The sequence below is a fragment of the Pagrus pagrus genome (assembly GCF_965226575.1).
Source record: "Pagrus pagrus genome assembly, chromosome: 13".
NCBI lineage: Eukaryota > Metazoa > Chordata > Actinopteri > Spariformes > Sparidae > Pagrus > Pagrus pagrus.
In genome coordinates this window covers 13,431,528-13,443,024 of record NC_140197.1, presented here as the reverse complement: position 1 = coordinate 13,443,024, position 11,497 = coordinate 13,431,528, and the positions used below count along the sequence as shown (strand labels likewise).

The 11,497-nt window shown below is 39.4% G+C and overlaps 1 protein-coding gene across 1 annotated transcript; it reads left to right on the top strand.

Moving 5' to 3' along the window:
• Window positions 1-684: 684 nt before the first annotated feature.
• LOC311268474 (uncharacterized protein) lies at window positions 685-11,497 on the top strand (the record flags this gene model as incomplete). The annotated part of the gene is made up of 13 exons (XM_084372149.1): window positions 685-852; window positions 1,651-1,721; window positions 4,113-4,321; window positions 4,422-4,541; window positions 5,758-5,847; window positions 6,020-6,241; window positions 6,319-6,393; window positions 6,576-6,797; window positions 7,036-7,158; window positions 7,929-8,095; window positions 8,442-8,509; window positions 10,778-10,878; window positions 11,367-11,497. The coding sequence occupies exons 3-13, from the start codon at window positions 4,126-4,128 to the stop codon at window positions 11,495-11,497; spliced, it is 1,515 nt and encodes a 504-aa protein (XP_084228275.1). The 5' UTR covers window positions 685-852; window positions 1,651-1,721; window positions 4,113-4,125.

Below are 11,497 nucleotides of genomic sequence, written 5' to 3'. Positions count from 1 at the left end.
AATTTTGTTCGGGAACACCTATTGTACAATGGTCATAAAATAGCCTATATTAAAAGGTAATAGCCTATAAATTAGCAGTAAGACTATATGCAGTTTAGAATAAGTATTACAGACTGTAATAGTCTGTACCAGAAGTGCAAGTAGGCTACACAAGATATGGTGGAAATGACTGTAATACTGTGTGACAGTTATATTTTTGATAATAAAAAAAACATGTTGATGGCTGTCTCACATAATGTATTTTAATTATTTTACAGATACTTATTTCAGGAACATTTTTCGACTATATCATATTTCTGAACATTTTCATTGTTGAAGTTTGTCTGGGAGTTTGACAAAGAAAGTGGAATTTGTATAAAATGATGTTTAAAAAAATGCTCAAAGAAGATAAAAGTGAGAGCAGTTGCAAATATTGGGAGTTCCAATACAGTCTGACACTTATCCACCTGATTCAGATGCAGATGGGAAATGTGAACAGTGTGGGGTAACTGAATCTGTGCAACATGTGATAATGGAATACATATGGGAGAGCACTGAAGTTTAATTTAGAAAAATCTTGAGGTGAAGGAAGTAGTAGAGTAGTAAAGTAGTCATTTTATTTAATTATTTATTATTATTTTTTTTATTTAAATTTTATTTAAACTAACTGCCACCCTCCTCGGTCTGCACACACCCTCCTCACTGGCTTATCTCTTGTCCTACATCCGGCTCGGTAGGTGGCGGTAATGCTCCCTGAAATAGTAAACTGTCATTAAACACATGAGAAGAAGAAGAAACTTGTGCGCGCATGATGCAGGCATGCCAGGCAGACGACTCTTAGAAACGAAGGAGGTGACTACGAAATCTGTTCTGGTGAGTTATCCCCAAACAAGCTAACATGGTTGAAGTTAAGCTGTGTTTAGGCTAGTGCAACTCAATTTTACAGTTACAGTTCTTTTTTTAAATGTTCGATGAAAATAATCCTATACACTTTTTGTGAAGACACAAATCCGAGTCCTCACTACCTTAAGAGTGCACTGAAAAAATTGTGTTAGCTTCGCAGCTAACGTTAGCAGCGTGCTAACCCATAGCGGAGTTGTTGCTGGCAGTGTGTTTGGTGTTCACTGTTTACAGCCATCAATACCTATAAACACAGGCTCGCTATCACAATTGTAATATTTGGAGTCATACACGGACCGAAATGCTATGTTATCCTTAGCTTCAACATTGGTCACTGCAAATTCAAACTGAGCAGCTAACTCTTGCTAGTTTTGATTCCTCTGTGTTTTGTTACATGAATAGATTGAAACACAGTTAAACAGATTCACTTTATTGACCACAAATTTAGTAAAAAATGATTAAGAGCAGCTGTTTTTCCAGGCATTGCAAACGAAATGAAACATTAGAAAATGGAAATGTGTGTCTATTGGAAACAATAGCTCAATACAAAAATATAGGAGTATTGAAAAAATGCATGTTGTTAGTCAGATGATGTTTAATATTATGTTCGTTTAATTAAGCTGGCAAAAAAAATCAAAGCCTGGTGATTGCCATAAACAAAAAAACAGCACATACTTGCTTAAATTGAATTGTGAATTGACTGAAAAGTTCTTTTGGTTAACATGTTGATTTACGGTGTGTGTGTCCCTAAATTTTCTCTCCATACATTAGGAGGGCATTTATCAGAATCTGACATCTGTGGACCGACGCTAAAAAGATTTCCACTCACGCAGAGAAAGAGGGTAAGGAGTGTTTGCCATGATGACACATTATTGGTTAATTGTATTTCACAGACATAGCTTGGGGGTTGTGCAATATAATTTTTATTCACGACAAAAAATAACTATAGTGGTATAAATGTATTGGTTGATTTTATTACCTAATTGCTAATCTTTTCTTTTTTTTTTTCCTTTTCTTTTGGGGGGGGGGGAAGAAGATGTCTTATCTGAGGCGCTGGAGAAAAATTCGTTCACAAGCCGCATCAATTGCACTGCAAAGTAGCAGTGAAGGTAGTGGCCCTGACAATTTGGTGTCCAATCAAGCTGAAGCCCAAAACACTGATTCACAATCAGAAGGAATTGGTCCTTCAGTAGGTGTTTCTGAAAGTCTGGAACCCAGTCAGAGTGATGTAGATTCACCAGTAGAAGGAAACAGTAATTCTGATCAAACAGATGAACTTTCTGATCTAGATTCAGATTTTGGATACAATGCACGTGTTTTAACTGACTCTGAACAAGACTCAGAATCTGCACAGGAAGATGAAGTGACCCTCCAAGAAAAGCTTGCGTCCTGGGCTTCAACAAGTAAATGTGGAAGAAGTAACCTTAATGAACTCCTTGGTATTTTGCGGGACGAAGGTTTACCACTACCAAAGGATTCCAGGACATTACTTGGAACACCACGTTCCATACCGACTGAGGAAAAGTGCGGTGGACAGTACATTTATCTCGGGATTACATCCTCTGTTGTGAATATTATCAAACAGAATACTGCGTTTTTGGACAATTCAAACTCTGTGGACTTAGTGGTGAACATTGACGGAATTAATCTTTTCAAGGCATCTCCTCGCCAGTTGTGGCCAATTATCTGTACTTTCAGTGATTTTGAGCCTTTCGTTGTGGCACTGTATTATGGCACCTCTAAACCTGACTCTGTTGATGATTATCTTGCGGACTTTTTAGCAGAATACACACAACTACAGGAAAACAAAATAGTTGTAAATGGCAAAGAAATTAATGTTCAGATCAAAGCATTGGTTTGTGATGCCCCTGCTAGAGCATTTGTGAAATGCATCAAAGGGCACACTGGATATTACAGCTGTGAAAGATGCATTGTAAAGGGAGAGTATAAAAACAAAAGAGTCGTGTACTTGGGAGACTACCCTTTAAGGACAGATGTAGCATTTGCCAATGGGCTTTATAATGACCACCAGCTTGGGGTATCCCCTTTACTTAATGTAGGGATAAATTGTGTCACAGGTTTCCCACTAGACTACATGCATCTAGTGTGTCTTGGTGTTGTGAAAAGACTGCTGTGCTTCTTTAAAAAAGGACCACCTGAATGTCGACTGTCACAAGGTCAGTTGCATGAGATTTCAACTCTTCTTGTCTCTCTGTCTGGGAAACTTCCTAGTGAATTTGCTCGCCAACCAAGATCCCTAACAGAGTTAAATTGGTGGAAAGCCACAGAGTTCAGACAATTTGTCCTATACACTGGACCTGTTGTGTTAAAAAAGGTATTGCACAAGGATGTGTATGACCACTTTCTCTGCCTAACGGTAGCTCTATCAATACTTCTGGACTCATGTGAGAGAAGGCGTGTTGCTTACATGGACTTTGCAGAACAACTCTTAAGCTACTTTGCAGCAAAATGTGAGCATATATACACAGCAGCTTTCCTGGTCTATAATGTCCATAGTTTGAAACATCTGGCAGATGACTGTAGGAATTACCAGTGCTCTCTCAATGACATATGTGCATTTCCATTTGAGAATCATCTGCAAGTTCTCAAGAGATTGGTGAGAAATGCCAAGAATCCAATCAGTCAAGTGGCAAAGAGACTCATTGAACAAGAGAGGGCAGGGGGCCACCCAAAAGAGACAGGCAAGAAGAGTTGGCATTTTGTTGCTGAAAATGAGAGAAATGGGTGTTTTCTCTTGCACAACGAAGACTTTGCCTTTGTTAAAGAAAAACGAGATGGCAGTTTGTTGTGTGACATAATATCTCAAAACAGCCTGGAAAGTTTTTATACTGTGCCTTGCGACTCCAAGCTCATTAATGTGGTGTTTGTTAGAAACTTGGACAGAGTACGGAAACACCGCAGGCTTCTTGACGTGTCTGATATTGAACGTAAAGTGGCTTGTCTGCCATATCGTTCAGGATATGTGCTTATGCCTTTACTTCATCGATTTGAGCGAAAAGTATAAAAAGAAAATAACTTCTAGATGGAATTTTGACAGTTTTTTTACCTAAAGGGGAATTTTAACTGGGGTCCCCCACTCAAACACTTAGAAAAGGAGTTGGGGCAATACATTATTTTGTTTGATGGTGCTATTGTGAGAATATAGTCAATCTACCACACAAACTCTCTCTGGCAGGGCTACTGTTCGCTATATATTTTGTATGCATGTTCAGTGTAGTTTATAGGATGGCTTGGGTTCGTGCAGCTTGGAAAGAAAGGGACCGCGAAGAAGAAGGTGTGGTGCCAGCAAGCTGGGTTGACATCGACAAGAAGTTAGTCTTTTGGCCAAATGTTGTAAATGCAGCCAAGTTCATCATTGAGCGCCGCAAACCAACTGATGGATGGAAACGGTTCACTCTGGTCAAAGTGAAGCTCAGATCTGGTATGTACAGTCATATTACAGTAAATACACTTTGACTTGAATATCATGCCATGTCAATGTTTTGCATTGATAACCTTTTTGGTTTGGCAATGTTTCATAGATGATTACCAAAAATGTGAGAGCTGGGACCAAACAAGTGGTGCAGAAACAGAAGGAGGAGCACAGTGCACCAGAAGAAAAAATAAAAAAAGGCGACAGGAAGACTTCGATTATGAGGAAGGTAATTGTGCTGTGCCTATTTAAGTAAATATTGCATATGCTAAATATTTGATTACATGTCTACTTCTTTAACACCATCTATTCTCTTTAAATTACACAATAAGTATCAGGGCCTGAAATTTGCTGCGGGATTGCGGGTATTGCGCATAATTGGACCGATTCCCGCAAATCTCACACTCATAATGCGGGAAATTCCCGCACACATTTCAAACCAGCCAACTACTGGTACACACTACAGGAGCGCTGCGTTAGACAGTCTGACTTAAATGACACACACGTCTTTGTTTGTATAGTTTAGGTAGCCTACTGTACTGAATAAAGTTAGATGTTATAAAACACACACGCTGCTGCAGCTGTGCAGCACCACATCTGTTGCGCTCTGGTTCAGCCATCGGTGCTCAGATGTTGGTTAAATCTCTTCCAATATTGAACTCTTTTTATACAACATGCAGCCAAACACCAGGTTAAAGAGAGAGGAACAGCAGAGCTCCTCTGACAGCTCCTTCCTGCAACGAGCAGGGGTTTTTTTTAGCAGCGCCGTCTTTAGAGGTGAAGAACACGCACATGTCCGCCTGACTTTAACACAGGGTTTTCCTGCCTATCTAAGGTGATTTTGGTGCCCATGGGGGGCGATCAGATGCAGCGTCTTGCACCAACTCACCGTTTAAAAGGAGAAGGAAGCCTGTATGTGGAAAGACATCGCGAGATGTAGAATGAGTTTTATAGACGAATAACACACATGTCAGGACCGCTGACTTACATAATCAGAACAGACATGTCCTGTGATTATCAGCCTTGTTTCATATTTAATAGAGGAGGGACAATATCTGAAAGTACAACTGTCAAGCCAGGGAAAACCCTGTAACACTGAGTTTGCAAACTGAGTATTATACCTCAGCATGTGACAAATAAAATTTTGAACTGCTGTGTAGTTGCAGCATCATTTATATCTGAAGCATAACATATAATATAGACCTGTAGTCCCCCCCAACAAAGTAAAATCCCCCCCCCCCCATGTGAAGCCCTTAGGGGGGGGAATTCCCCCCACTTTTGGAAAATGAATTTCAGGCCCTGAGTATCAATAACACAGTGTATCATATTGCTCCTTGATCATCAATGCTAGCATCATACACAGGCATATCGTAAGTCTACTGACAGTTTTAGTTTTATATTTCAAGTTTTTTCACTTTCCCACTGGACATTTGTCTCTCAATTAGGTGCTTGTGGTGGCAGCTTTGTGGAGCCTGAACACATGGTAGAATCACCTGATTTGTTTGCAGATGATGATCATGCCATCAGTGATGAAGGTAAGTTAAACTGCCTTGTGACAGGAGTGATGTTGATAGGAATATTGAAGCAACTTTTAAATTTGAGGATTTGGTGACAGCCAGCAGATTTTAAATAAATCAAGCTTTAAAATATAGAACTTTTCAAAGAACGGCATCATTAGATAAGATTTTCATGACTTTTTTTATACAGACTATATTCCAGAGCCAGAGAGCCAAGGTAGTCCAAAAAGGTTCAGCTCCAATCCAGTGGCAAAACATGGGTCTGCTCCTAGAAAAAATAGAAAAGAGCCTACACTTCCAGCTGCTCCACAGAAAGTGCGACCTCTCCACCAGTCTCCACCAAGTTCGGAAGATGACGACACTGCACCCTTCACATCAAGGAAAACCCCTTCCTGTCCACCGAAAACAAAAGGTTTGTGTGCAGTTCTATTTCATTATGGCCTTTCTTTTTTGATAGTTGGGCTGATTTTTGACCTGATTTGTTTGAAGATGATGATGATGACCATGCCATCAGTGATGATGAACCTGAGATCAGGGATGATGATCATGCCATCAGTGATGAAGGTAAGTTAAACTGCCTTGTGACAGGAGTGATGTTGATAGGAATATAGAAGAACTTCTAAATTTGAGGATTTGGTGACAGCCAGCAGCTTTCAAATTAATCAAAGTTCATTTATATAGCTTTACAATATAGAATTTAAAAAACAGCATAATTTGATAAGATTTTCATGACTTTTTTTTTACAGACTATATTCCAGAGCCAGAGAGCCAAGGTAGTCCGAAAAGGTGCAGCTCCAATCCAGTGGCAAAACATGGGTCTGCTCCTAGAAAACATAGAGAAGAGCCTACACTTCCGGCTGTTCAACAGAAAGTGCGACCTCTCCACCAGTCTCCATCAAGTTTGGAAGATGACGACACCGCACCCTTCACATCAAGGAAAACCCCTTCCTGTCCACCGAAAACAAAAGGTTTGTGTACAGTTCTATTTCATTATGGCCTTTCTTTTTTGATAGTTTGGGCTAGTTCATAGAAATATAATGATTCTATTAAATAGTTCTGCTTGATGTGTTTGACCAGAACGAACACTTAACTGTGTTCAAACAATGTTTACAAACATTTTTTGTTTTACATTTTGGAGGTTATTTCTATAGAAGAAGCAACAGCATACAATTTCACCTTCTCATGAAGGCATGTCTCACCAAACAGGAAAAAATAGAGGCTCAACACCAAGTGTGTCTCATCACGCAGAAAAAGGAAGAGGCTCAAGACCAGTCATCAGCTCCCCATTTAAAAAAAGACCAAGCTCCCCATACCCAATGACACAAGCTAGTAAGTACACACACACACCCTCATAGACACAACCAGATCACTTAAACCCAAATCCAGACCCTTTATCTTTATCAACGTACTGCATAAAAGTGTGTTTGTGCAGGACTGTAGGTTTAAAAGACACGCCCTAATGTCTTCAGACTTTGTGACGTCTGGATAATTTTGATACACAACTGGTGCACATTTGTCAGTGAAACGTCATCTACAGCAGTGGTTCTTATCCTATTTAGGCCATGACCGCACCAAAAGATCATTTGAACTGGGGACCCCCACCCTGAAAACATTTGGCAGTGTTAAAGCTGGAGCGTTACATTTTGTTGGACTCGGTTCCGCAAATTGATATTCCAGTCTACTTGCATACATCCAGGGAGAGGTGAGAGGATTGAGGGTCCATGTGGTGGTTGGGGGGGCGTGGATGGAGTGGGGAGACATGGGTTTATGGAGGGAGCCTCGACCACAAACAGAGGCGAACAGGGTTTGTAAGGAAATAAAACAAAGTCTGCTATTCAATGACTCACGAGTGCTGAATATGCTGTTAGGACACAGCCGGCTAAACTGACCACAATAGTCAACGTTCAAGCAACGGGCGCCCCCCGGAGAAAAATATGTACCATGATATAAATGACTATGAACAACAGTTGACACAGAGTCATGAACCCATGCAAATAGAATCATGACCTGGCTCAGTTTATTTTTTTTGGCAAGTGTAAGTTGCTACGGTAAGGTGTTGATGATTCTAGTTATGATTGTCTTTCTTTCAATGCTTTTAGGATTTCATAGAAAGGTTATGGAGCTGCTGGTAGAGATCCGTGATGGGTTAAAGGACTTAAAGATTGCCCATCAAGCAGAAGACACTGTTTTTGACCAGGCTACAACCCTCGAGGAGCTTGAACACCTGGAGGAGTCCCTCAAATCAACGGAGGAAAGGCAGAAACTAGTAGGTTTTGTAAATTGACAAATCCTCTAGCACATCTTTACCGAATGCCTTGGAAACCAATCCGGATACAATGGCAAATTATCAGGGATCACACAGTTGTTTTTTTTTGGGTTTTTTTTATCTCTGACATTTACATTCAGTTGTAGCACCTACATTGAATTTAGATGTTAGAGACGTATTGGTAAGAAGAAATCTGGCAGTATTAGACTACAGTAGTGATACCAACGTAATGAATTTTTTCTCAAATGTGCACTGTTGAAATCACCTTGTAACAGACAACAGTCATGGGATATACTGAACTCTAAACTTGCTCTTGTTTTTGTACATTGATTTCCTCCAATTTCAGATCCAACGCTTGTCCATGGTTGGAGGAGGGACATCAACAAAAAACAACGTGAAATGGATCTTAGACAAGTAGGTTTTTTTTTTTCATATCATTGTCAGTTGTCTGTTATTAAGGAAGAATTGATTGAACCGGAATTGACAAAACAATACACAGACACCAGGACAAAGTGTAAAACCAGTGTTATACACATCAGTGTTGTTGATCAACTAGGGCTGGATGACATAGAAATAAACATATTGATATTGAAAAATTCAATATCGTTAATTAACAAAAAAATTAAAAAATATTTTAAGTACGGCCCCGGCCATCTTATCAGGGGTTGAAGCAAAATAAAATCTTCTGACTGAATTTTTTTCCAGGCCAGGGCAATGTGTCTATTCTAAATATGAAAAGAAAATCAAACCACTTTTAATTTCTGCTCATTCCTTTTTCGTTTTGACCAGGAAATTGAAAAGCTATTTAAATTAATTTCAATTCAATTATTATTTCAATTCAAATAACCACGTTTTTTGTGGATTAAATTTAAGCATTCTTCTTAGTTTTTTACTCTGGTAGATTTTATTGCACTTACAGTAACATAACGAGTGTAGCTCACCTTGAGTTTTCACCTGGATCACTGTCTGTGTGTGACATACAGCTCTTTAGAACAGATCATAATGTTGCTGCTGTATTTTAAACATCAGAGTGTTTAAGATTGAGAGGTTTGAGGTGGAGCTGCAGGGTTGGGTGGAGGTGTGTGAAAGTTTATTTGTGCTGTTGAACGTAACCGCTGTGAAACAATCATTAAGTAATGTGATATTGATCTTATTCACCAGCTTCTTACTGTCACCGCTCCCTCTCTTCATCAGCTCTACCTCACTCCACCACAGCTAACATTGTCTTGTAGCTGCTCTCTGACGGAGTGACTCTGTCTTCCATTTGTTTTGAACTTTTATAAATAACAGCAAGGAGGAGTAAAGTAGTAGTCTTCCTGCATTGATTGTACTGTCTGAGAGCAAAAGAGAGCGTCACCATCTCTCTCACACACTGAATCTGTTAGCTGCTCCTCTCCTCCGTATCAGCGGGCACCTGAGTGCTGTGTGACAGACAGCAATGTTGTCTGACTATTTAGTTTAGATGCAGTTATGGCCTGCTTGTTTCCAGCACCATTTTCACCATATAGGGCGGTCAAAATTAATGCGTTAACCTGGGATGATTAATTTCTGGAACAATTTTTATTTACGCAATTGGCACATGTGCATAACGACCCGCCTCGTATCCCACAACTCATTGATGACGGTAACTACAGTGTATTTCAGTAGCCTGCCTCTTCCCCCAAACAAACACTGTGTGTGTGTGTGTGTGTCTGTGTATCTGTTTAATGCAGGAATAGTTATTAATAGTTACAATAGTTATTCCTCATCACTGTTGTGTATCAAAGGTCCAGACATATGGGGGACAGAGCTGTCAGTAAGCGGTTACGGGACACCGTTGTGTTAGCTGTGGTGACACATTCAACAGCACAAATAAACAGCAGTAGCATTATTCTGCTTTGGTTGGTTTAGTTTTAAAAAGTCTTAATGAGAGATCTTCTTTATTTCATCTGTGCAAAAAATCAACTCTGATCCTGATCCACTGCTAAGTCATCTGGAAGGCTTTATTGATAAGCAAAGGGTTTAGTTATTTGAAGAAAAAAAAACCAATGTTAGAAAAACAAAATTACTGAAAAATGTCAAGATCTAACCTTGTTTTCCTCAGTAATTAACTAGTTGAATTTAAAAAGACTGCTTAAGGCTGTGTCATCATCACTCAACCAACCATCAACCAACTACAGTCACAAGTTAAATTAGAAAAGTACAATCATTATTATTATTATTATTATTATCATATTTTTAATTTTTTTATATATATAAATATAATCTCTTAATTTTGCTCTGAGTGCACCAGAATGATACATTTGACTTTAACATGTACAATATTATCTTCCAGGGAAGCACGCGTCTATCCATCGATACATATTGTCATATTGAATTATTGCTTAACATGTGCAACATGAGATGCAGTGCAACAAAAATTAAATGTATTTTTCAGATTTTGTAACATAATTTGTATGCTTAACATTTCTTATTTTAGTAGTAAATCGTACTTGCTTAATGTTACCCAGAGGCACCATCTGACTTCTTACTGACCTGTCATTATCAGCTGGCTGGACCGGGACCCTGTCAAACTGGTTCCTGGCCAGGAATCACTTAAAAAATTGATTGGTGTCATTGGTGTAGCCAGATGATGTGCCGACTTGTGCTGCACTGACAATGGCTTCTGTATAATTGTATTCAAATTCCCTTTTGTACCTACAGGTTGATGACCCAAAACTTGCAGGCACAATTCAATTTGTGTGGAAGGGGACCTCAAAAGAAGCTTTCATTTGAGAAGCTCCGCCTCTACTCTGTTGTAATAGGTAAAAAAGCACATCTATACTATAGTGCTCCAAATCTAACACTGTCATATTTCTTCAACCACTCGACGGATTGAGATGAGACATAGTGGATATCTTCCTTGGAGCACAAGAATGTTCCTGTATTGACTTTTAAGTTGATACCGGAACCGGCGTGCCTGCACAAGATGATTGTTTGCCAGTAATGGTGGTTTGGCTTCACCAGCAGGCTCCAGCGGTTATTTGAACAGAAACAGCTCTGTCACTCTTTCAGCACATAAACAAATGCAAGCAAAGCTATTCTGATGGTGAAAAATATTACCAAACCTCAATCCCATTAAAAAAAAATTATATTTAGAAAGTTACACTTGGTTTTGAAAAGTAAGTAGCTTATATATCAGCTGTTTTGTTGCAGTCGCAACTAGTTGTGTAGGTGTGAACTGAGCTTTAGAGCATCTGCAGCTGAATATTTTCACCGCTTTCTACAGCCAATCTTATTTCATGTCTTACAGATAGTGTCCAAAGGAGCACGCCTGACTCAGAGGTGAACATTCGTCGGGTGATCGGCGAGCACCTGAAATTTGCCCCAGATAGGCAAAAAGGCGGCAGAAAGAAGGTGGATGACGGGAGTGAGGAAGTGTAA